Raw genomic sequence first — 27,272 nt, 5'->3', positions numbered from 1 at the left:
CTCTAGGCTACAGTATCCAATCCCTTCAGCTCTGCACCAGGGAAGGGTTACATATTTTTGTGTCGAATCACCCTGGTGTATTGAAGGAACATCACAGCTCCTTATTTGCCTCTCGGCCCAACACAGGGCCATTTCCAAGGCAGTTAATTTTATTGATAGCTGACAATTCTATCTGTATGTGATCTGAATGAATGAAATATTCTCATTGAATGCTTTGTTCTGTACAAAGTTGAATGTGCACAACAGCAGGTAAAATTGATTGAAAATCAGCGTTGCTTCCTAAGTGGGCAGTTTGATTTCACAGAAGTTTGATTTACTTGGAGTTATATTCTGTTGTTTAAGTGTCCCCTTTATTTATTTATTTTTGAGCAGTGTATACATAAGTTCTATTGCTGTTTCTGTGGGATCATTTCACCGGACCAGAATATCTCCGGGACCGCCTTCTGCCGCACGAATCCCAGCGACCGGTTCGGTCCCACAGAGTTGGCCTTCTCCGGGCCCCATCGATTAAACAATGCCGTCTGGCGGGACCCAGGGGAAGAGCCTTCTCTGTGGTGGCTCCGACCCTCTGGAACCAGCTCCCCCCTGAGATTAGGATTGCCCCCACCCTCCTTGCCTTTCGCAAACTCCTTAAAACCCACCTCTGCCGTCAGGCATGGGGGAACTGAAACATCTCCCCCTTGCCCATGTTGTTTTGGTGTTAGATTGATTGTGTGCTTGTTTTTTAATATTCTGGGGTTGTTTTTTATGAATTTTTTAGCTTAAATTGTAATTGGATTGGTGGGTATTGGATTTGTTGTTATGTATTGTTTTTACCTTGATGTGAGCCGCCCCGAGTTTGCGGAGAGGGGTGGCATGTAAATCCAATAAATCTAATCTAAATCTAATCTAGCTGACTTTCCGTTTTAATAGCTGCAGCAATTGGTACTGACTGAAGAGTTTGTTGAATGCAAACAATGGGTGATGTGGGGTGAAACAGAACGCATCTCCCTGTGACATGGTCAGATGTGAACATTTCTTTGGTTATAGGCCAGGCAACCCCAGGTCTCCAAGCCAGAATGTTCTGTTAATGGGTATTCAGAATGACTGAATCATTCCTTATTCATGGAAGGAAGTGACAGTTAACCATTTCTAGCAATAATTATAATTATTTATTAAATTTGTATGCTGCCCCTCTCCATAGACTTGGGGTGGCTCACAACAGTAATAGAAAAACAATGTACAATACAAAACTAAAAACCCATAATTTAAAAAACATGCACACAACATACCATACATAAACAATATAGGCCTGGGGAAGTTATCTCAGTTCCCCCATGCCTGACAGCAGAGGTGGGTTTTAAGGAGTTTACGAAAGGCAAGGAGGGTGGGGGCAGTTCTAATCTCAGGGGGGAGCTGGTTCCAGAGGGTCGGGGCCACCACAGAGAAGGCTCGTCCCCCGGGTCCCGCAAAACGACATTGTTTAGGCGATGGGACCCGGAGAAGGCCAACTCTGTGGGACCTAATCGGTCGCTGGGATTCATGCGGCAGAAGGCGGTCCCAGAGATATTCTGGTCCGATGCCATGAAGGGCTTTATAGGTCATAACCAACACTTTGAATTGTGACCGGAAATTGATCGGCCACCAATGCAGACTGCGGAGTGTTGGAGTAATATGGGCATAACTTGGGAAGCCCATAATTGCTCTTGCAGCTGCATTCTGCACGATCTGAAGTTTCCGAACACTTTTCAAAGGTAGCCCGATGTAGAGAGCTGTAAGAGCTGTATAATGATAGACTAGTCCTATCTATGGGAATTGTGGGTTCATTCTAAACTTTTTAAAGATGTTGTCCTCCCATAAATGCTTTAAATGGTCTTCCCTATGTATCGTCGAAAGTTAGACTTCTGCAGATTATCTTTTGCGTTTGGTCCAGTTCTACAATTCCATTCTGTTAAAAGAAAGAGTTCTGTACACATAAGAACCGGGTGCTCAAGATTTTTTTGGTTCATTTTCTACTTGAGAACCTGAGCCTGGAAAAAATTCCCAGGCAATTTGAGAGCGGCACGAAGGCCCGGCCAGTTTCCTGCCATTCCTCCTTTAATCCCAGCCATCTCAGGCTTTTCTGGGCTGCCAGAGGAGCCTTTCGGTTGCGCTTAAGGAGGCTTTGGCAGTCCTGAGCGAATGGAGAGTTTTGCTTCTGCGCAGATGTTTTATTTATTTTTATTAAAGGGTTAAATAAGGTCCAGGAGGGAAGTGTTTTTAATAGGAAAGTGAACACAAGAACAAGGGGACACAATCTGAAGTTAGTTGGGGGAAAGATCAAAAGCAACATGAGAAAATATTATTTTACTGAAAGAGTAGTAGATCCTTGGAACAAACTTCCAGCAGACGTGGTTGGTAAACCCACAGTAACTGAATTTAAACATGCCTGGGATAAACATTTATCCATCCTAAGATAAAATACAGAAAATTGTATAAGGGCAGACTAGATGGACCATGAGGTCTTTTTCTGCCGTCAGTCTTCTATGTTTCTATTTATTTATTTATTTATTTTGTCCAATACACAATAATACACAATGAAGGTTATAGAAGATATAGTAGAGAAGAAATACGAGATGTAGGAGAGACTATAGGACAGGGGACGGAAGGCACTCTAGTGCGCTTATGTACGCCCCTTACTGACCTCTTAGGAATCTGGAGAGGTCAACCGTGGATAGTCTAAGGGTAAAGAGTTGGGGGTTAGGGGATGATACTACGGAGTCCGGTAATGAGTTCCACACTTCAACAACCCGATTACTAAAGTCATATTTTTTACAGTCAAGTTTGCAGCGGTTAATGTTAAGCTTGAATCTGTTGTGTGCTCTTGTGTTATTGTGGTTGAAGCTGAAGTAGTCTTTGAAAGGCAGGACATTGCAGCACATGATCTTGTGGGCAATACTTAGATCATGTTTAAGGCGTCGTAGTTCTAAGTTTTCAAGACCCAGGATTGTAAGTCTAGTCTCGTAGGGTGTTCTGTTTTGAGTGGAGGAATGAAGGGCTCTTCTGGTGAAGTATCTCTGGACATTTTCAAGGGTGTTAATGTCTGAGATGCGATATGGGTTCCAAACAGATGAGCTGTATCTCGTGCCGCGAGTACATGCCACCAGGTGCAGACCGGTAGCGCCAGCAGTGGGCAGCCCCTCTCTGACCACTGGGGGGCTGGTCTTCCAGTTACTGGCATAATACTGGCCTAGCTAAATGTTTGTACTGCTAACATCTGCATACAGACCGGAAGTTGAACAACTATCCTTGTGGTGTGACCAGAACAATCTAGAACTGAACACACTCCGGTTCCGGTGGGGGAAGGAGGGTGGAATCATAGCTCCACCGGACTACGGCTAAAACATCAGAAATATAGAGAATATAGAAAGAAACCCCCACATCAAATGAGCAACCTGCTTGGAGGTGAGGTGTCCCTGCTTCCGAAGACCTGAATTCAGCGTTGTTCGCGGCAGGGGTGAGCTGTTTGGCCGCGAACACGCCCGGAGCCGGATTGACAGAGACGCGGCGGAATGGCGGCTGCTGTTTACAGCTGAGCTGTGTTGTGCTGTCGGGAGGGAGTCGGAGGCGCCGGACAGCCCATTTACAGCTCGTTTGCAGCCCGGTGGCTTGGAGGGTGATCATTTGCTGCGTGTCTTCTGTGTGTCTTCTGTCTTCTTCGCTGTCTCCTTTGCTATAAAGACTGTCAGACCGATCAGCTGGGAAGCGGGAATGGCGGCGGCTAATTAGAACTCAGCCGCCCCCCCCCCCACTGTATGTTGCCTTCTTCTGTTGCCGTGCTCGATAGGATGGGGAGATTTGGAGGCTGGAGAGAGAGCACCCCCAATAAGACCTTGATACCTGTAGCTCTGGAGTGTCTTTCGGGTGGTTGTTGTTGGAAAATACTACCGGGTCTGAGCACCAAGATTGAACAAGGCTGGACCCTTCAGCGTTAAATCTAGTCCCGGGACGCTGTGGTGCCAAATGGTGGGGGCGCCCGTCGTCGGGGGGACTACTGAAACGGGGGCCATGGTGCAGGCCTGGAGCCAGAGAGACTATCTCCCCTATTGCGAGGGGAGATGCCACCCAGAAAAAACAGCGAGCAGTGGAAGGCAATTGAAACAAAGGACAAGAAAAAAGAAGAACATAAGGTTGAGGAAGTTGGGGGAAACAATAATTAAACCATATGGACTTGGACTGGGGATGCTGGTCAGTGGTCAGGGCCAGCACTTTGGTGATCTTTTTTCCCCAGAAACCTGGAAAATTGCTAAGTGGACAATTATATAAAATCTTAAGCCATTTACCTAGACTTTGGTACCACCTTGCTATTGACTATTTAAGAACCACTGACTGGCTCCTTTTTCTTCTATATTTTTCTATATTTTTAATACATCTTAATACATTCTATTCTTAGCTATTTTTATATTTTTATATTTTTATTTGTTTAATATTTAACTAATTAATTACTGGAAACTGCATTTTTTATATATTTATTAGCGTTTTTACTGTTTTAACTGTTATAAATTTAATCTATTTTTAGTATTGGGGGTTCAAATTTAAATGGATGACTGGGACAGAATTACTTGTGTGCATGGGCTGAATGGCCGGGATGATTGGGATGACTGGGGTGGGTGGGGTTACGGTATGGATGAGATGAATGGTGGGAGTATGAATGGTAGATTTGGCCCACCTGACGCTCAAGAGGCGGGAGGGGATGGGGCATCGATCTCTGGGGTGGCAGAGGGTCGGAATATTCCTGTGTTGCTGGGGAGAGGCAGATATGGCGGGGGCCGCGGAGTTAGCCGTTCCAGGGGAACGAGGGACCGTTGCTTAATAACGATCCCTTGTTCTGGCTCCGTGAGCCCAATCTTGGGTACTGGTGATGAGTGTAACTCTGGCCCTGGACTCAGGTTGCTGCTGCTTAATGCCAGGTCGGTGGTAAACAAAGCTCTCCTCATCCGGGATCTGATCCTGGATGAGGAGGCCGACCTGGCATGTATTACTGAAACCTGGCTGGGCCCGGAGGGAGGTGTTCCTCTCTCTGAAATTTGCCCAGCTGGGTTTCAGATATGGCATCAACCTCGACCCCAGGGAAGGGGGGGAGGAGTGGCTATTATAGCCAGGGAGAGCCTTTGCCTACGTGGACTCATTGCTCCGGAAATTGCGGGTTGCGAGTCACTCTTGATGAAGTTGGACCTAGGGGTTCAGGTGGGCTTATTTCTCACGTACCTGCCTCCCAGCTGCGTGTCAAAAGCCCTGCCTGTGCTACTCGAGGAGGTAGCCGGGTTGGCGGTGGAGTTCCCCAGACTTATTGTCTTGGGGGACTTCAACCTGCCGTCACTCGGCGAAACCTCTGGGTTGGCACAGGAGTTCATGGCCACCATGACAGCCATGGACCTGACTCAAGTAGTACGGGGTCCGACTCATGAGGGGGGGCACGCACCCGACATGGTATTCCTTTCCGAGCAACTGAGTAATGGTCTGAGACTAAGGGGCTTAGAAGCAGTGCCTTTGTCATGGTCAGACCATTTTCTACTACGGCTTGACTTCCTGGCTCCAATCCTTCCCCGCAGGGAGGCGGAACCAATTAAGATGTTCCGCCCCAGACGCCTGATGGACCCAGAGGGCTTTCAGACGGCGCTTGGGGTTATACCAGAGGCACTTGTCCACAGTTCGGCAGAGTCTCTTGCGAAAGCCTGGAACGAGGCTGCAGCAGAGGCCCTTGACCGGATTGCGCCTTTGCGACCTCTCCGTGGCGCTAGACCCCGTAGAGCTCCATGGTTCAACGAGGAGCTCCGGGAGTTGAAACGCCAGAAGAGACGTCTAGAGAAGCGATGGAGGAAGAGTAGGTCTGAATCTGATCGAACACTTGTAAGAGCTTTTATTAAGACTTACAAAGTGGCGCTCAAGGCGGCAAGATGCGCGTACCATGCCGCCTTGATTGCATCAGCGGAATCCCGCCCGGCCGCTCTGTTTAGGGTGACCCGCTCCCTTCTTAATCAGGGGGGAGTTGGGGAGCCCTTGCAGAGTAGTGCCGAGGACTTTAACTCGTTTTTCGCTGATAAAGTCGCTCGGATTCGGGCCGACCTCGACTCCAATTGTATAGCAGAGTCGACTGACAACGAGTCAGTCGAGGTGACTGGGGCACGTACTTGCCCACCTGTCTGGGAAGAGTTTGATCTGGTGACACCTGATGAAGTGGACAAGGCCATTGGAGCTGTGAGTTCCGCCACCTGTTTACTGGATCCGTGTCCCTCCTGGTTGGTCTCGGCCAGCAGGGAGGTGACACGGAGCTGGGCCCAGGAGATTACCAACGCTTCCTTGGGGAGGGGAGTTTTTCCATCACTCTATAAAGAAGCGCTTGTGCGCCCCCTCCTCAAGAAGCCCTCCCTGGACCCAGCTGTGCTTAATAACTACCGTCCAGTCTCCAACCTTCCCTTTATGGGGAAGGTTGTTGAGAAGGTGGTGGCACTCCAGCTCCAGCGGTCCTTGGAAGAAGCCGATTATCTAGGTCCCCAGCAGTCGGGTTTCAGGCCCGGTTACAGCACGGAAACCGCTTTGGTCGCGTTGATGGATGATCTCTGGCGGGCCCGGGACAGGGGTTTATCCTCTGTCCTGGTGCTCCTTGACCTCTCAGCGGCTTTCGATACCATCGACCATGGTATCCTTCTGCGCCGGCTGGAGGGGTTGGGAGTGGGAGGCACTGTTCTTCAGTGGTTCTCCTCCTACCTCTCTGGCCGGTTGCAGTCGGTGTTAGTGGGGGGTCAGAGGTCGGCTCCGAGGTCTCTCCCTTGTGGGGTGCCTCAGGGGTCGGTCCTCTCCCCCCTGCTATTTAACATCTACATGAAACCGCTGGGTGAGATCATCCAAGGACATGGGGTGAGGTATCATCAATATGCCGATGATACCCAGCTTTACATCTCCACCCCATGCCCAGTCAACGAAGCGGTGGAAGTGATGTGCCGGTGCCTGGAGGCTGTTGGGGCCTGGATGGGTGTCAACAGACTCAAACTCAACCCGGATAAGACGGAGTGGCTGTGGGTTTTGCCTCCCAAGGACAACTCCATCTGTCCGTCCATTACCCTGGGGGGGGAATTATTGACCCCCTCAGAGAGGGTCCGCAACTTGGGCGTCCTCCTCGATCCACAGCTCACATTAGAACAACATCTCGCAGCTGTGGCGAGGGGGACGTTTGCCCAGGTTCGCCTGGTGCACCAGTTGCGGCCCTATCTGGACCGGGACTCACTGCTCACAGTCACTCATGCCCTCATCACCTCGAGGTTCGACTACTGTAATGCTCTCTACATGGGGCTACCTTTGAAAAGTGTTCGGAAACTCCAGATCGTGCAGAATGCAGCTGCGAGAGCAGTCATGGGCTTACCCAGGTATGCCCATGTTTCACCATCACTCCGCAGTCTGCACTGGCTGCCGATCAGTTTCCGGTCACAATTCAAAGTGTTGGTTATGACCTTTAAAGCCCTTCATGGCACTGGACCAGAATATCTCCGAGACCGCCTCCTGCCGCACGAATCCCAGCGACCAATTAGGTCCCACAGAGTGGGCCTTCTCCGGGTCCCGTCAACTAAGCAATGTCGGTTGGCGGGCCCCAGGGGAAGAGCCTTCTCTGTGGCGGCACCGGCCCTCTGGAACCAACTCCCCCCGGAGATTAGAACTGCCCCTACTCTTCCTGCCTTCCGCAAACTTCTTAAAACCCACCTTTGCCGTCAGGCATGGGGGAATTGAAACATCCCCCCCCCCCCTGGGCACGTTGAATTTATATATGGTATGCTTGTGTGTGAGTCTGTTAGTTTGTGGGTTTTTTTTTTTTTTTTTTTTTTTAATCTTTAAAATTTTAAATTGTTGATTACTTATGATTTGTCTTTTACATGTTGTGAGCCGCCCCGAGTCTTCGGAGAGGGGCGGCATACAAATCCAAGTAATAAATAAATAAATAAATAAACACTCAAAACCGTAGAAAATGGTGGTAGACTTTAGGAGAAACCCTTCCACCTCTCACAATACTAGACAACATAGTATCAACAGTAGAGACCTTCAAATTTCTAGGTTCTATCATATCTCAAGACCTAAAATGGTCACCTAACATCAAAAACATCATCAAAAAAGCACAACAAAGAATGTTCTTTCTGCGCCAGCTCAGGAAGCTCAAACTGCCCAAGGAGCTGCTGATTCAGTTCTACAGAGCAATCATTGAGTCTGTCATCTGCACCTCTATAACTGTCTGGTTTGGTGCTGCAACCCAACAGGACCGACACAGACTTCAGAGGAGAATCAGAAGTGCAGAAAAAACAATTGCTACCAACCTGGCTTCCATTGAGGACCTGTATACTGCACGAGTCAAAAAGAGGGCGGGTAAAATATTTACTGACCCCTCACATCCTAGACACAAATTGTTTCAACTCCTACCCTCAAAACGTCACTACAGAGCCCTGCACACCAAGACAACTAGACACAAGAACAGTTTTTTTCCGAACGCCATCACTCTACTAAACAAATAATTCCCTCAACACTGTCAGACTTTCTACTAAATCTGCACTTCTATTCTACTAGTTTTTCTCATCATTCCTTTCACCCATTTCCTCCCATGTTGACTGTATGACTGTAACTTGTTGCGTATATCCTAACATTTTTATTAATGTTGCTTCTTCATTGCTTATTTGACCCCTATGACAATCATTAAGTGTCGTACCACATGATTCTTGACAAATGTATATTTTATTTTATGTACTCTGAGAGCATCTGCACCAAGACAAATTCCTTGTGTGTCCAATCACACTTGGCCAATAAAAATTCTATTCTATTCTATTCTATTCTATTCTATCTGGGAAAGCCCACAGCGCCCTTCAGTTCCAAGCAATGATGCTCTACAGATAGCAAGCTAGGACAAGCATCTCTGGATGTCAATATACTTTTTTCCCACAGGCTTCTGTGTCAAACTTTGGCAGAAGACGCCTCGTAGAGTGGAAAAGGAAGTTTTCTTTTTCAAGAGGAAACAAATGTGTTTTCCCCATTCTTGGGAGTTGGCAAGGAGACTGAATTGTTCCCAAGTTAGAAAGCTATATATGTTCCAGCTGTGCCTGATACGAGTCCTCTTCATGCAGGTGACTCGAAGTTTTTGAATAATCTGGACCTTGCCTTCTCCAGGAGACAACTTGGCCCACTGAAATTGAAACTTATTTATTTGGTCAATGGCCAAAAGTAATAAAAGAGAGAGATAAAAGACAGCAATTACAATCAGGATCCACAGAGAGAATTTTACATCGGCAACTGTAAAATAAAATTAAATATGGTACATTATTTTATTATTATTATTATTTATTGGATTTGTATGCCGCCCCTCTCCGCAGACTCAGGGCAGCTAACAACAGTGGTAAAACAACATGAACAATCCAATTAATAAAAACAACTAAAAAAACCTTATTATAAAAAAACCAAACATACACACAAACATACCATGCATAACTTGTAATAGCCTAGGGGGAAAGGATAACTTAACTCCCCCATGCCTGGTGACAAAGGTGGGTCTTAAGTAATTTGCAAAAGACAAGGAGGGTGGGGGCCGTTCTAATCTCTGGGGGGAGTTGGTTCCAGAGGGCCAGGGCTGCCACAGAGAAGGCTCTTCCCCTGGGGCCCGCCAAATGACATTGTTTGGTCGACGGGACCCGGAGAAGGCCAACTCTGTGGGACCTTATCGGCCGCTGGGATTCGTGCGGTAGAAGGCGATTCCGGATGTATTCTGGCCCAATGCCATGTAGGGCTTTAAAGGTCACTACCAACACTTTGAATTGTGACCGGAAACCGATCAGCAGCCAGTGCAGGCTGCTAAACACTCCCACTGCAACACTACTACATTTATCTAATACTAATTAATCACATATAATAAAACTAGAAATAAAATACACTGCTCAAAAAAAATAAAAGGAACACTCAAAGAACAAATCCTAGATCTGAATGAATGAAATACTCTCATTGAATACTTTGTTCTGCACAATGTTGAATGTACACAACAGCAGGTGAAATTGATTGTCAGTCAGTGCTGCTTCCCAAGTGGACAGTTTGATTTCACAGAAGTTTGATTTACTTGGAGTTAGATTGTGTTGTTTAAGTATTCCCTTCATTTTTTGGAGCAGTGTGTAGGTGACCTCTAAAAATTATTGGAAAATAACTGAGGAAAATGATGATTAGAAATAAAGATCTGTCGTTCTTTAATCAATTTTTCCTTATTATCACTGCATCAAAACAAAATTTGAATCCTGGAAAAAATGGTTCACATAAAAATGACCTGAACTCCCCAGAAATCTTTCTTATAGAGGGAGAATGTACATTGATCTGATGGCCCTCTAGACCAGAGGCCTTCAAACTTGGCAGCTTTAAGACTTGTGGACTTCAACTCCCAAAATTCTTCAGCCAGCTGGCTGGAGAATTCTGAGAGTTGAAGTCCACAAGTCTTAAAGTTGCCAAGTTTGAAGACCTCTTCGTCTAGACGTTGAAGTGCCATAAAAGACATGAGAGGTATTTCCAACTTCCCCATTGCAATGTTTGTTCTGCTGTTGAAAATCTAGGTCGCTGATCATTGGTTGTCCATGGTTGTATGTTGAGAAGTAGGCTGGACATTGCAATAAAGAATTCCATACTACAGTGGTACCTCTACCTACAAATGCCTCCACTTACGAACTTTTCTAGATAAGACTTAGGTGTTCAAGATTTTTTTTGCCTCTTCTCAAGAACCATTTTCCACTTACAAACCCGAGCCTCCGAAACTGTAGCAGAAAAGGAAGGGAGAAGCCTCTGTGGGGCCTCTCTAGGAATCTCCTGCGAGGAAACAGGGCCAGAAAAGGCAGAAGCCTCTGTGGGGCCTCTTTAGGAATCTCCTGGGAGGAAACAGGGCCGGAAAAGGTGGGGAGAAGCCTCCGTGGGGCCTCTCTAGGAATCTCCTGCGAGGAAACAGGGCCAGAAAAGGCAGAAGCCTCTGTGGGGCCTCTCTAGGAATCTTCTGGGAGGAAACAGGGCCAGAAAAAGCGGGGAGAAGCCTCTGTGGGGCCTCTTTAGGAATCTCCTGGGAGGAAACAGGGCCGGGAAAGGTGGGGAGAAGCCTCCGTGGGGCCTCTCTAGGAATCTCCTGCGAGGAAACAGGGCCAGAAAAGGCAGGAGAAGCCTCTGTGGGGCCTCTCTAGGAATCTTCTGGGAGGAAACAGGGCCGGAAAAGGTGGAGAGAAGCCTCCGAGGGGCCTCTCAAGGAATCTCCTGGGAGGAAACAGGGCCAGAAAATGCAGGAGAAGCCTCTGTGGGGCCTCTCTAGGAATCTCCTGGGAGGAAACAGGGCCAGAAAATGCAGGAGAAGCCTCTGTGGGGCCTCTCTAGGAATCTTCTGGGAGGAAACAGGGCCGGAAAAGGTGGAGAGAAGCCTCCGAGGGGCCTCTCAAGGAATCTCCTGGGAGGAAACAGGGCCAGAAAATGCAGGAGGAGCCTCTGTGGGGCCTCTCTAGGAATCTCCTGGGAGGAAACAGGGCCGGAAAAGGTGGGGAGAAGCCTCCGTGGGGCCTCTCTAGGAATCTCCTGGGAGGAAACAGGGCCTCCACCCTCCCTGTGGTTTCCCCAATCGCACACATTATTTGCTTTTACATTGATTCCTATGGAGAAAATTGCTTCTTCTTACAAACTTTTCTACTTAAAAACCTGGCCACGGAACGAATTAAGTTCGTAGAGGTACCACTGTATAACTATTTCACTGCATTTCTTTGGGCTAATCTAAGCACTCTTTAGATTCTTCCAGCAACACAAGCTTGGAAGAAGTTCTTGAATGCTATTCGGAAGCACCGTTCTTCATCTGGAGAATTCCAGCAATGTCCATTCCATTCTGCCGAAACATCTCAAAAGGGGCTTTCATTTTTCTGCCTCATTCCCAGAATGCTTCCGAATTTGTTGGCGAGGGAAGGGTGTGTTCGGCTGGCTTTAGGGTTGTGTGTTGGCAAAGGGAGGGGTTTTTTTTCACTCCCTCTGCAGTGTCCCTGGCTGCACCGGATTTTGGAACTGGACTGAGGTTCCTTCCCTTGTGACTTGAGGTGTGGGAGGCTGCAAACAATTGATGTTAATGAAAAATAGAACATTAACTCCCCAGCCTTCAGAATAACTGTCATTCCTCAGCATAGGGCTTTCGGATACCGAAATAGACATGAGATGCTTGGTACATCATGTTTATCGAACGCCAAAGCCCTGTTTCTCTTTCCCTTGTTTGAGTAACAGCTGTGGCAAACTTATTTGCTACTGTTAGCTTGGTGTATTTTGGTAAGGAGAGCTTATCTGATTTCGGTGAATGGTGCAGGGGGGGGGGTTTCAAAAATTTTAGCAAGGGGTTCTCTGCCCAGGTGCTAGGTCAAGTGGCCATGATGGGCGTGGCCTAGTTGGCCTCCTGCACCACGATGTGTGTCTATGTGGATTGATTGATTGATTGATTGGATTTCTATGCAATCCCTCTCCGAAGACTCAACATATAATATAGTGTGTATATATGTGTATATGTATATAGTATATATACTCTAATATATAAATAGGCAATGTCGGCTGGCAGGGCCCAGAGGAAGAGTCTTCTCTGTGGGGGGCCCAGCCCTCTGGAATCAACTCCCCCCAGAGATTTGCACTTGCCTTCTGTAAGAATTTGAAAACACACTTATGTCATCAGGCTTGGGGTCATTAGACCCTAGCTTCTGCCCAATGAATGTATTTGATGTGATAGTATGCATGTGACTGTTTGATTTTAAATGTTTAGTTTTTAAGATAATTTTTAAATTAACTATTCTATTAATTGGCTTAGAAATGCTTTATATATTGTATCTTTTTTATCAAAATGTAGTAAGCCGAGGGGGCGGCATCAGTGATGGGCTCCTATGGGAACGGTCAGGAACGCAGTTCCGGTAGCAAAATTTGGAGCTCCACCACAGAGCACCCAATTTGCACTGAAAGATGTTGAAACAAAATGCATAAGCCACGCCCACAGTGTGGTAGTAAAAATTTTGGTAGCCTATCACTGGGCGGCATGGAAGGAAGGAAGGAAGGAAGGAAGGAAGGAAGAAAGAAAGAAAGAAAGAAAGAAAGAAAGAAAGAAAGAAAGAAAGAAAGAAAGAAAGAAAGAAAGAAAGAAAAGAATATAAGCTCAGAAAATGGTCTTTGGGAATCACAGTTTAGATTCCTGCCTGCAGGCATTCTGAACAGATCATCATTTCTCAGCTAAAGGGGCAGCTCCCGATTCTACCTGCTCCATTGTTAAACAACTTTTAAGACACATTGAATTTTAATAATAGCAATAGCATTTAGCCTTATAAACCACTTCACAGTGCTTTACAGTCCTCTCTAAGTGGTTTACAGGGGAAGCATCTTGCCCCCAACATTCTGGGTCTTCATTTCACTGACCTTGGAAGGATGAGTCAACCTTGAGCCTGGTGGGATTTGATCTGCCAAACTGCTGGCAGCTGGTGATCAGCAGAAGTAGCTTGCAGTACTGCACTACCGAGGCTCTTGTAGTCCAACTATTTTTTTGATTGCCCCTTGGAACAATGCAGAACAATCCAGGAACAACTCTGAGGAATAATGATGGGAGTTTGAAACTCATAACAAAAATTGATGTGAGGAGTCCGTGGTGCTCTCTGAGGTTGATTGTTTTCCTACAGATGTTTCATCATCCAAGCTATTTTATTTATTTTATCTTATTTATTTGTCAAACATGCATAGGATAGTAGTTTGTATAAACAATGTCGCTTGGTGGGACCCAGGGGAAGAGCCTTCTCTGTGGCGGCCCCGGCCCTCTGGAACCAACTCCCCCCAGAGATTAGAATTGCCCCCACCCTCCTTGCCTTTCGTAAGCTGCTTAAAACCCATCTCTGCCACCAGGCATGGGGGAATTGAGATACTCTTTCCCCCTAGGCCTTTACAATTTTATGCATGGTATGTCTGTATGTATGTTTGGTTTTTATAATAATGGGTTTTTAACTCTTTTTAGTATCGGATTATTATATGCTGTTTTATTATTTCTGTTAGCCGCCCCGAGTCTCCAGAGAGGGGCGGCATACAAATCCAATAAATAAATAAATAACATAACATAGCATAACATAAGTAAAAAGTAATATTTTTTTAAAAGACAATAAAACAGTAGGACAGGGACAGTAGGCACAATGGTGCCCTTATATATGCCCTACAGACCTCTTATAAATGGGGAGAGGTCAACTGTAGACAATCTAAGGTTGAAGTTTTGGGGTTTGGAGAAGAAACCACAGAGTCAGGTAGTGCATTCCAGGTGTTGATCACTCTATTGCTGAAGTCATATTTTCTGCAGTCGAGTTTAGAGCAGTTTACATTTAGTTTGAATCTATTACGTGCTCGTGTATTGCTGTGGTTGAAGGTGATGTAGTCATTAGCAGGAAGGATATGATTGGTATATGATTTTATGAACTACATTTTATGAACAACTAGGGAGATTATGATCCCGCTATATAGAGTGCTGGTGAGACCACATTTGGAATACTGTGTTCAGTTCTGGAGACCTCACCTACAAAAAGATATTGACAAAATTGAACGGGTCCAAAGACGGGCTACAAGAATGGTGGAAGGTCTTAAGCATAAAACCTACCAGGAAAGACTTAATGAACTCAATCTGTATTACATTTCATTTCATTCATTTATTTGGATTTGTATGCCGCCCCTCTCCGAAGACTCGGGGCGGCTCACAACAAGTGAAAAAACAATCCAATACATAATCCAATTAATTAAAATATTAAGTCTGGAGGACAGAAGGAAAAGGGGAGACATGATCAAAACATTTAAATATGTTAAAGGGTTAAATAAGGTTCAGGAGGGAAGTGTTTTTAATAAGAAAGTGAACACAAGAACAAGGGGACATAATCTGAAGTTAGTTGGGGGAAAGATTAAAGGCAACATAAGAAAATATTATTTTACTGAAAGAGTAGTAGATCCTTGGAACAAACTTCCAGCAGACGTGGTTGGTAAATCTACAGTAACTGAATTTAAACATGCCTGGGATAAACATAGATCCATTGTAAGATAAAATACAGGAAATAGTATAAGGGCAGACTAGATGGACCATGAGGTCTTTTTCTGCCGTCAGTCTTCTATGTTTCTATGTTTCTATAAGGTATTATGTTGCGAGCGGAGGAGTGCAGGACTCTTCTTGTGAAATATTTCTGGACACTCTCCATTGTATTCACTAGGTAACATCCTCAACGCAGTTGCTGCCCCATGGGTTTTAGCCTAGTTCCTTACATGCTCCTGTCTTCCTTGCTGCAGGGGAAGGCCTTTGTAAAGGAGAGTCTGAAATGCATTGCCAATGGCGTCACCTCCAAGGTCTTTCTGGCCATTCGCCGATGTTCTACATTCCAGCGTATGATTTCTGAAGTGCAGGAAGAATGTTATAGCAAGCTGGACATCTGCGGCGTTGCAAAAAGGAATCCAGAAGCCATCACGGAAGTGGTCCAACTCCCAAACCAATTCTCAAACAGGTAGGTTTGATTCTCCTTTAAATGAACAGTTAAATTGACTGAGGAATGTTCAAGTCCCTGGCCAAGAAGACTTTATTTGTTGGTTTTTGTTTTTTTTTAAATATATTTTTATTAAATTTTTATTGCAACAAATAAACAAAAAAAAATTTTTTTTAAGAAAAAGTGCCCAACACCAATAAACCCCACCACCATTTAGGGGGTTAAATTATTTGCAATACGTTTCAATTTCTTCCTTAGCTCCGGTTTACATTTCTTTACCTACAAAAAGTGATTGGAATTTATTTTTCACGTTGTCGTCATAAATTCTACTTAAGATATAATTTTTCACCTTATTCCATCGTGCCATCAGCTTCTCCAATTTATTTTCATCAAAGTTATTTAATCTTATTTCCATAATTTCGAAGTGGATGTGGTCCACCATGTACCAGTACCATAGATTTTATTTGTTAGTTGGTTTGTAACCCACCTTTATTTTTAGCTTTTTTACAAATAACTCACAGTGGCAAACATATCCAACACACTTCATAGTTTCACAACAACAACAACCACCCTGTGAGGTGGGTTGGGCTGAGAGAGAGGGATTGGCTCAAATCACCCAGCTGGCTTTTCATGACTAAGGTAGGACTTGAACCCATGGTCTCCTCCTTTCTAGCTTGGGGTCTTAACCATTAGAGCAAACTGGAGTTCCTTGTGTGAAAGGCAGATCATCTCTACAAGTTAATATATAATGTGTTTATTTATTCTAGTGTACTTAAATACACTGCTCAAAAAAATAAAGGGAACACTCAAATAACACAACCTAGATCTGAATGAATGAAATATTCTCATTGAATATTTCATTTGCACAACTATTCCATTTGCACAACAGCATGTGAAATTGACTGTCAATCAGTGTTGCTTCCTAAGTGGACAGTTTGATTTCACAGAAGTTTGATTTACTTGAAGTTATATTCTGTTTTTTAAGTGTTCCCTTTAGGTTTTTCAACAGTGTATATAAACTGCTTTTCGTGACTAGTTTCTCTTGTCACTTGGCGGTCAAAGAGAAGGCAGAGCTCTGTACTTGCCAAGTGTTATTCCTCTTTCACTTAATGAAACAACCCATGGGAAGCTCTGAGGATAGCCACAGCTACTATTAGTGAGGTTAAGCAACGTCTACAGCAGTGATGGACAACCTTTTGAGCTTGGTGTGTCAAAATTCGCCAAAAAACCGAGCATAACTCGGGTGGTGTGTCACCTTGAGAAAAAACCCCATAATTTTGTGATATTTCTAACACAGTCAAAGCTTCACTTATTTACTGAATAGTTTCCTACTTTCAAAACCCCAAACAAGTGATCCACCAGGACACACACATGATTTACTCTGTCTGGCACACAAAGTAATATAATAATTAAGGGAACATGGGCAGGAAGTCATATATCCTATGGATGCTTCTATCTTAATTTATTGCAAGTAATGTTGATATTGAACCTAGATCCAAAATAATTAGGGTGCGAAAAGAAAAGAAATTCGAAGTCACAGAAACTTTGTCAGCTTTTTCAAGTTTTTGTTGCCTTCTAAATGTATTAGACTACAACTCCTATGAACATATCATTTTGGGATTATAGGAAAAGTAGCCCGATATTTCAAGAGTCCTCCGGGAGTTGTGTGGCATATTAAATTAAATTAAATTTAAAAATACAAAAAAAAACCCTTTAGATAGAGATTCTTGTTCTATGTATCATGAGAGGAATTTTGCTTTTGAAAAATTCTTCCATTTCTGGTCCATCTTGCCCAGTTACACTTTTTTGTTTTGGAGGGGGGGGGGAAATATTACGAAACTGGCTTTAAAGCTCTGATATTTCAATGAAGGTGGGAGGGCCCCTTCTCTTCAGTTGCAGCAGCCCCCCCTCCTCGTTCAGTGGGGGGGGAGGGTGTCCCCGCAATCCCCCTGCTCTTCCACAAACCTGGCAAGGGAGACGGTACAGGAAAACAAACCCCACCACGGGCTGGTGCCTCCCATCACCTTCAAAGGCAGAGCTGTCAGCCCCCAGCCGAGTAGGCGCCGGGGGGGGGAAGCCAAGGGATAGACCTGAGCACGGAGCCTTCCTTACCCCACTCCCCCCGCCTCACAATGACAAAAGACAGGAGGGAGGAACCCCCCCCCGGGGCGGGCTGAGAGAAGAGAGTAAGGAGCCCCCCTTCCAGGCTTCGTCCCCTCAATGAGCCGAACTTACAATGGTCTCCGCCATAGTCTTGTCCTGCCCCGGCAGCTCCGCCCCTTATTACCCACCCTCTTCACTGCTTGTGCGCCGCCTATACTGCCAAGTCACCGTTTCCGCCCGGTAGTGCAGGAGAAGCAACAAGGTTCCAGGTAGAAAAGGTTCCCGCCCCGAAGAAGACGCAGCTTTTGCCTGCCTCTCTCGCCTGTTCTCACTCCCGTTCTCTGGCTCCGTCTAGTCAGTTTCTCCGGTGGCCGCGTGTCACTGAAAATGGCTACGCGTGTCAGTGCTGACACGCGTGTCATAGGTTCGCCATCACTGGTCTACAGTGTGGCAGGTTGGGGGAGCTCATTGTACCTCAATATCTGAGTATTGTATTGGCAGTTCTGTGTTAGCAAAAACTTCAGAAGAGAAGGATTTAGGGGTAGTGATTTCTTACAGTCTCAAAATGGGTGAACAGGGCAGTCAGGCGGTAGGGAAAGCGAGTAGGATGCTTGGCTACATAGCTAGAGGTATAACAAGCAGGAAGAGGGAGATTAGGATCCCGCTATATAGAGCGCTGGTGAGACCACATTTGGAATACAGTGTTCCCTTGATTTTCGTGGAGGATGCCTTCCGAGACCGCCCGCGAAAGTCGAATTTCCGCGAAGTAGAGATGCGGAAGTAAATACACTATTTTTGGCTATGAACAGTATCACAAGCCTTCCCTTAACACTTTAAATCCCTAAATTACCATTTCCCATTCCCTTAACAACCATTTAGATCATTACTCACCATGTTTATTTATTAAAGTTTATTAAAAAATATTTATTAAAGGCGGATGAAAGTTTGGCGATGACAGATGATGTCATCGGGCGGGGAAAAACGTGGTATAGGGAAAAAAACAGCAAAGTATTTTTTAATTAATATTTTTGAAAAACCGTGGTATAGCCGTTTCGTGAAGTTCGAACCCGTGAAAATCGAGGGACCACTGTACTGTATTCAGTTCTGGAGACCTCACCTACAAAAAGATATTGACAAAATTGAACGGGTCCAAAGACGGGCTACAAGAATGGTGGAAGGTCTTAAGCATAAAACGTATCAGGAAAGACTTAATGAACTCAATCTGTATAGTCTGGAGGACAGAAGGAAAAGGGGGGACATGATCAAAACATTTAAATACATTAAAGAGTTAAATAAGGTCCAGGAGGGAAGTGTTTTTAATAGGAAAGTGAACACAAGAACAAGGGGACACAATCTGAAGTTAGTTGGGGGAAAGATCAAAAGCAACGTGAGAAAATATTATTTCACTGAAAGAGTAGTAGATCCTTGGAACAAACCTCCAGCAGACGTGGTTGGTAAATCCACAGTAACTGAATTTAAACATGCCTGGGATAAACATATATCCATCCTAAGATAAAATACAGAAAATAGTATAAGGGCAGACTAGATAGACCATGAGGTCTTTTTCTGCCGTCAGACTTCTATGTTTCTATGTTTCTAATATTACATCTCTTCGATGGATAAAAGGATGAATTCAATTAATGAAACTGATTTGCAAATGAAACATTTGACTTGTTCTATTTTTCCTGAAAACATTATCGAAAGAACGGCCATCACGGAGTCACAGGGTGTTCTTAAAACGTGTGGGGTTTGGGGTTTATTTGTTTATTTATGGCAGGGGGGGTTGAGTGACTGAAATAAAAGGCTAATACTACAGCTAGAAATAAACCCAACAGGATTTCCTAGTCAGTAAGTTGACACTTCCCACACCCCCTTTAAAGAAACTAAGAATGGCTAAGTTGGTGATAGAGTCGAGCAGGATGTCATTAAAAAGTCAGCACATCTTCCTGTGTTTTACCCTGAAGTGACATTTGTGATACAGGAAGGAAGGTTTAAGAAACATAGAAACATAGAAGATTTACGGCAGAAAAAGACCCCATGATCCATCTAGTCTGCCCTCATACTATTTCCTGTATTTTATCTTAGGATTTTATTTGTCCAATATACAAATACATAGGAAGAAAAATAGACATGTGATAATATAAAAGAGGGTGAAAGTGAACTTAGAGGAGAGGTTATATGAAAGGAAGAGAATATATAAGATAGGTGAAGGAAAGGAAAGATAGTTGGACAGGGGACGAAAGGCACTCCAGTGCACTTATGTACGCCCCTTACTGGCCTCTTAGGAACCTGGAGAGGTCAATCGTGGAGAGTCTAAGGGAGAAGTATTGGGGGTTAGGGGTTGACACAATTGAGTCTGGTAATGAGTTCCACGCTTCGATAACTCGATTGTTTGAAATCATATTTTTTACAGTCAAGTTTGGCGCGGTTCGTATTAAGTTTGAATCTGTTGCGTGCTCTTGTGTTATTGCGGTTGAAGCTGAAGTAGTCATTGGCTGGTAGGACGTTGCAGCATATGATCTTGTGGGTAATACTCAAATCGTGTTTTAGGCGCCGTAGTTCTAGGCTTTCAAGACCCAGGATTGTTAGTCTATTTTCGTAGGATATTCTGTTTCGAGTGGAGGGATGGATATATGTTTATCCCAGGCATGTTTAATTTCAGTTACTGTGGATTTACCAACCACGTCTGCTGGACGTTTGTTCTAAGCATCTACTACTCTTTCAGTAAAATAATATTTTCTCACGTTGCTTCTGATCTTTCCCCCAATTAGCCTCAGATTGTGCCCCCTTGTTCTTGTGTCCACTTTCCTATTAAAAACACTTCCCTCCTGAACCTTATTTAGCCATTTAACATATTTCAATTCAATTCAATTTATTAGATTTGTATGCCACCCCTCTCCGAAGACTCGGGGCGGCTCACAACAATAATAAAAACAGTATACCAATGGAACAAATCTAATAATAAAATTACATTAAAAAACCCCAACAATTTAAAAACCATACAACACATACATACCAAACATAAAATATAAGAAAGCCTGGGGGAGATGTCTTAATTCCCCCATGCCTGGCGATATAGGTGGGTCTTGAGTAACTTGCGAAAGACAAGGAGGGTGGGGGCCGTTCTAATCTCCGGGGGGAGTTGATTCCAGAGGGCTGGGGCCGCCACAGAGAAGGCTCTTTCCCTGGGGCGCGCCAAACAACATTGTTTGTTCTACGGGACCCGGAGAAGGCCAACTCTGTGGGACCTTATCGGCCGCTGGGATTCGTGCGGTAGAAGGCGGTCCCGGAGGTATTCTGGTCCAATGCCTTGAAGGGCTTTATAGGTCATAACCAACACTTCGAATTGTGACCGGAAACCGATATTTGCTTCGTATAGTGAATTTTATCCTGAAATTCTGCCGTTCTCAGGGCAGTTTTATTTAAAAACAAAAAAAAAGCAAAATCAAAAGATAATCTTCACACTTGATCTGGATGGCGGCTTTTCTGAATTTAAATCATACTACAGCCAAGACTAAGTTCCTTTAATGACCCAGAAACGTAGGCTAGATATAGGAAATGTTCAGATTCTATGAGGTCAGACTATTCAGGAAGTTCGAATTGGGTAAATCCGCAGTGAAGTAAAAGATTTTCCGCTCAACCCCGGAGGGAAGGGAAAATCATATCCTGGATTCTCCGTGCTCTTTCATGTCTCCTTTGGGAAGATTACTGGAGCTGACAGCATTTTGAGAGGGTGCAACTGGAAGTGAATGATTCAGAACTATAGATGGAATAGAACCGATTCCAATAGTGGGTTTCTCATATATATATATGTGTTCTGTCGGGCTCTCTGGTAGAATCCTCCCAAAAATTCACAGGTACAAATTGCAGACACACACACGTTTGAAAATTCAAACCAATGTTCTTTATAATGAAAATTCACTTAAACCAAGCCCTCTTTTGGGATAGCAAAGAGCACTCGTCTCCAAACAAACTGGTAATTTGTACAAGTCCCTTATCAGTTCTGTGATACTTAGCTTGCAGCTGTGAGGCAATTCACAGTCCTTCTTCTTTCACAAAGTGAAACACACTTTGCTCTGGTTTAGTTTCAAAGCGGGGGAAAATCAGCACACAAAAGGTCAAAGTCAGTAAAGCAGTCACGAAACACAACGATCAGATAATCCTCCACAATGGCCAAACCCACAGGCTGCTATTTATAGCAGCCTGACTAATTACCACAGCCCCACCCAACCACAGGTGGCCTCATTTTCTTTGATAATAATCTCTCAGTTGTTGCTGCCTATGCATCGCTCTCCGCATGTGTGGCTGTATCATTAACTCTTGTTCTGAATCCAAGGAGGAGCTAGATAATTGATCTCCTTCTGAGATGTCTGCCGCAATCTCCTCCTCCCTGTAACTCATGTCTTCTTAGTCAGAGGAGCCTTCATCAGCAGATTCCACCGGGGGCAAAACAGGCCTGCAGCATGTGGATGTCTCCCCCACATCCACAGTCCTTGGGGCAGGAGCTGGGCCAGAGCTAACCACAACATATATGATGTGGGTTTCTCATATATATTTGTTATGCCAGGACCTTTACTAAAAGCCTCCAGTGAGTTAAGAATGCATATTCAAACACACATACACCGTCAGAGAAAAAATGAAAGTAGTTTATCCAAACAGTTGTGTGAGCACACACTCTAAAAAAGAGCCAAATTTCTCTCACCCAGATAACAGTCCTGGAATGCAGCAAAATACAAAACAATCAATATAAGGCAGCTGTGAATCTTCACAGCCACCCCGTTCAATGAGTCCACAAGAGTTATTTAACTGTGAAGTGTACAAAAGTCAATAGAAGTCCTGGAACAATCCAAACAGTAGCAATGGTCTTTCTCCAATGGATAAATGCCCACATGCACATTCCCCAATGCCTGTAATTTATCCCCAAACACATTAACATAATTGCCTCTGACACAGGTGTTTTCCCTTATCTGCATAGACGTCTGCGCAGCTGCTCCTTTCTTGTCACAAGCCTGTGCATACGGCAATCCACAAGTGGATCCTCCTTTGACTCTGACGTCTCACTAATGAGAGCATTAACTGAGCCTCAGTGAAATCACAGCATCGCAAAAACACAGAAGTCCAGAGGTGGGGTTTCGAGGACTTCGGTGTTTTTGTGATGCTGCAATTTCACTGATGCTCCCTTTGCTGGGAAGCTTCACCTCCGGACTTCCGTTGTCAGTGAAGCGCTCGTTTTTGCAATGCTGGGATTCTCATGCTGGGATTCCCCTGCAGCATCGCAAAAACACAGAAGTCCGGAGGTGGGGTTTCCCATGGAGGGGAGCCTCAGGGGAATCCCAGCAGTGCAATAACGGGCACTTTGGCTGGCAAAAGGGGTGAATTTTGGGCTTGCACACATTAATCGATTTTCCATTGATTCCTATGGGAAACATTGTTTCGTCTTCAAACTTTTCACCTTAAGAACCTCGTCCTGGAACCAATTTAGCTTGTAAGACAAGGTATCACTGTATTATATTATTATGATCAGTCCTTTATATTTTTCGCATTTGTTTAGCCCTCTTGAATGCTCAGAGAATTTGCCTATGGCTATGATCTAAATTCGGATCTCCTTTTCTCCCAAGATTTCAATTCCATTTTATCTGCCTATGGCACTCGGCGTACTTTCCTGGCCAAGAATGGATTTGAAGTGTAGGTCCCCCATAATGATGACAACATACTGGGTCTCTCCTGCCTTTCCTTCCTGTACTTCAGAGGAATTGAAAGAGGAAGATTTTGCAGTGGAGGCCAAGCAATTTCCTAAGCTTTAGCTCCATCTCTTAAACGCTATTTGCCATTTCGAGTTAATTGACTCCGGATGAGCAGAGTCTGGAAGTCTTTTGTTGCCCTTAGGTTAAAATGACACAGAAAGCATTCTTGACTTTGACCAATTTAATAAAGGTGCTCCTTTCGCTAGTCCCTGAGCGAAACAGCAAAGAGGACCCATAATCCAATGGGATTTAAACTTGCCTCCTTTCGCTTTCCCCATCAAAAATTGACATGTGGCACACTAAAAACAGGTTCTTAGCCCCTGCTTGTGAAAATTTCCCCCTCCGTATATGAAAATATGACTTGCATGTCTGGAGCGGTTATTATAGGGCTGGAAAAATATTTCAGATTTTTAAGACGCCAGTGTCTGGATCATTGGAGGAGCTGACTTCCCGAGGCCTCGGAGGCAAATCTATGGGAACAATGCCTGAGATTTAGCCTTCCTCGTGTTGCTATGTCACTCTAATGTGACTTCAGACAGTTGCTGGGTAGGAAAAGGGCCTCCACTTGATTAAAACACTTCCTTTGTCACAGAAAGGGCTGCGCAGCTGCTTTCAAGTTGGGAAGGGCTTTTTAAAAGATGCCATTGGTTAGTTAGTTCAGGAGATGCTGCATTCTGGTCAGACACATGGACTTGACCTGATAAGTTGGCAGGGAGCAGAGGTGGACTGCTAAGGTGGAACAGTGATGTGTGCTTGCCCCTGTGGCTCTGAGCGCTAGTGGAGTATGCTACTGCACCTGGGCAGGTGGCACACCTGTGTGTCCGCGCACAATTTGGCGGGCCCCAGGGGAAGAGCCTTCTCTGTAGCGGCCCCAGCCCTCTGAAATCAACTTCCCCCAGAGATTAGAACTGCCCCCACCCTCCTTGTCTTTCGCAAATTACTTAAGACCCACCTGTATCGCCAGGCATGGGGGAACAGAGAAACATTCCCCAGGAATTTACATTTTATGTATGGTATGTGTGTGTTGCATGGTTTTTAAATTATGGGTTTTTTAGCTGTTTTTTAATAGCTATTTGTTACAATAGAAACAAATCTAATGTTTCTATTGTAACATTCTATTGTAACATTGTTATTATTGTTGTTGTGAGCTGCCCCGAGTCTTCGGAGAGGGGCGGCATACAAATCTAATAAATTATTATTATTATTATAATTTCGCTACCTGCCCAGGTACAGTAGCATAATTGCGCTGGACTCCGCTAGCACTCAGAGCCACAGTGGGGGAACACACGTCACCGATCCACCTTAGTGGCCCACCTCTGGCAGGGAGGGTGTGATATATTTGTGCTTTTTAATGAACCAACGTGCAGGTCCCATTAGAAGGCCCGAAGGTGATTTCTTACCAAAGGCAACTGGGTTTTCTTGTTTTGGTTGAAACAGTTTATGTCCAGGATGCGAAGGCTCAGTAAATATTTTCACGGCCCTCTTTTTGACTCATGCAGTATACAAGTCCTCAATGGAAGGCAGGTTGGCAGCAATTGTTTTTCCTGCAGTTCTATTATCCTCTTAAGTCTGTGTCGGGCTTGTTAGGTTGCAGAACCAAAAACAAAATCTTTACAAATATATTCTATCTTATTGCTTTATTAGTTCAAGGTTGCTTTTTTACCTTCCTCCCTCTCTATCTCATACAGACCTTTCTTCCTTCTCCTTACTCTCTTCTCGTCTCTTCCCTTTCCTCTTCCTCTCTCTCTCTCTTTTCTTTCTTCTAACTCCCCTCTTCCCTTCCTTTTCCCTTTGCTGTAACTCCTCCATATCCTAAGATTTTTATTAATATTGCTTCTTAATTGCTTATTTGACCCCTATGACAACCATTAAGTGTTGTACCACATGATTCTTTTATTTTATGTACGTTGAGAGCATATGCACCAAGACAAATTCCTTGTGTGTCCAATCACACTTGGCCAATAAAATTCTATTCTATTCTATTCTATTTTGACAACTGGATTTTCGTGATGGTTTTTGTTTCCCTTTGAAATGTTTCACTTCTCATGCAAGATTCTTTTCCTTCAAAGGAAAAGAAAACAAAGTCCAGTTGCCTTTTTGAAAAAGCACCTCTATGACAACCAGGACCTCGATGATTGAGAATCTCCACTGACATTACGAATACAGTGGTACCTCGACCTACAAAGGCCTCTACTTACGAACTTTTCTAGATAAGAACCAGGCGTTCAAGATTTTTTTACCTCTTCTCAAGAACCATTTTCCACTTACAAACGTGAGCCTCCGAAACTGTAACCGGAAAAGGCAGGGAGAAGCCTCTGTGGGGCCTCTCTAGGAATCTCCTGGGAGGAAACGGGGCCGGAAAAGGCAGGGAGAAGCCTCCGTGGGGCCTCTCTAGGAATCTCCTGGGAGGAAACAGGGCCAGAAAAGGCAGGGAGAAGCCTCCGTGGGGCCTCTCTAGGAATCTCCTGGGAGGAAACAGGGCCTTCACCCTCCCTGTGGTTTCCCCAATCGCGCACATTATTTGTTTTTACATTGATTCCTATGGGAAAAATTGCTTCTTCTTACACCCCTTTCTACTTAATAACCTGGTCACGGAACGAATTAAGTTCGTAAGTAGAGGTATCACTGTGATTTGTCTTCTGAATGCTATGAACTCTGTTGAGCCTGGGACAATCTTTACGGCATACTAACTGATATTGTCTTTATGCAGGTATTACAGCAAACTTGTGAGAAGTTTGCTGGAATGTGGGGAAGAGACCGTCGGGACCATTAAAGACAGTTTGATGGCCAAAATTGGACCAAACATGGCCAGCCTGTTCCATCTCCTGCAGACAGATCGCTGCGGACAGATTCACCCGAGAGCAGACTTCAACCGGAGACGCATCGCGGAGCCTCAAAAGTTAAAAATCTATTTGAGGAATCTCCGGGGCGAGGAGACTTCACCAGCTCACGTGAAGCGTGACTCTTCAGAGAGTGTGTAACTGAATGAGTAGAGAATCCCAGTTGTACCAAACTAAGAAATTGCTCTTTTATTTTTCTTTTGCATTCACAATACACCAGAAATGTACTGTAACTGACCTCTAAGGACATTGAACCACTCTATACATTCATTCATTCATTCATTCAAACAAAGAAATTTAAAAAAGGAGATGGCATTGTTTTCCTGGGATTGTACCACTTAAGGGTTGAGATGGAGGAAACTGCCTGTTTAAAGCTTAATATTGCAAATGTACTCTTGCTTAAATAGTTCTTTCAACAGTCTAAAATATTTCACGAGGACCTCCTTTAATTGGGAACAAATAGAAAGCATCTACTACTTCTCCTCTGCCATTAATCCTAATATATTCTGGAGTGGTACAGTCAGGAATAACTGGCTCTCCGTGTTTTTTTATGGAAGTATAGATTGGTCATCAGCTCTAGAGTGTATTTAACTTCTCATCCCTGGGTCCCGCTTCACCCTTCAGACAAATTGTATGAACATAGGACTGTATAAAAGCTCCATTTCCTCATGGAAGGGTGGATCCCTTGATCTGCCCCAACAGATCGAATGAATATAAGCTTTTCTCGAAAGTGATTGTAAGAGCAAACACCAAACTGTCCTTGTATTGTAGCTCAAAGCGACTTGGCAGTCAGAAAACGTAGATATACTGTAGTTCTGCTTTATCCTAAGTGGAAGACAAGACAAACGAAGAAATTTAAAACAAATATGTTTTCTGTAGGTCTCATGGGACCATTGATATGAAGGGTACTGCTTCATAGGCAAATATCAGTGTCCTATCTCAGTGCTGCACGGTTTTATTTTCTCACTTTGGAGAGTTTCCGAGATGGCTGCTTTTAATCAACATTGACCTCTTGAAACTCTGATCATAAAAGAGGATCTTACGGCAAATGAGCAGTTCATCTTGGATCACTTGGAATGTTGTCC

At 44.5% G+C, this 27,272-nt stretch overlaps 1 protein-coding gene across 1 annotated transcript in view; it reads left to right on the top strand.

Moving 5' to 3' along the window:
• The window catches only part of STC1 (stanniocalcin 1), a 38,780-nt gene extending 11,728 nt beyond the window's left edge, over window positions 1-27,052 (top strand). The window contains exons 3-4 of the mRNA XM_070765053.1: window positions 15,310-15,521; window positions 26,058-27,052. Coding sequence (XP_070621154.1) covers window positions 15,310-15,521; window positions 26,058-26,328 — 483 coding nt within the window. The 3' untranslated portion in view covers window positions 26,329-27,052. The remainder of the gene's footprint in view (window positions 1-15,309; window positions 15,522-26,057) is intronic.
• Window positions 27,053-27,272: the final 220 nt, after the last annotated feature.

Source organism: Erythrolamprus reginae, chromosome 12, assembly GCF_031021105.1.
Source record: "Erythrolamprus reginae isolate rEryReg1 chromosome 12, rEryReg1.hap1, whole genome shotgun sequence".
NCBI classification, from domain to species: Eukaryota; Metazoa; Chordata; class Lepidosauria; order Squamata; family Dipsadidae; genus Erythrolamprus; species Erythrolamprus reginae.
The sequence above is the reverse complement of the archived record's forward strand: the minus strand, read 5'-3'. Positions and strand labels throughout refer to the sequence as shown.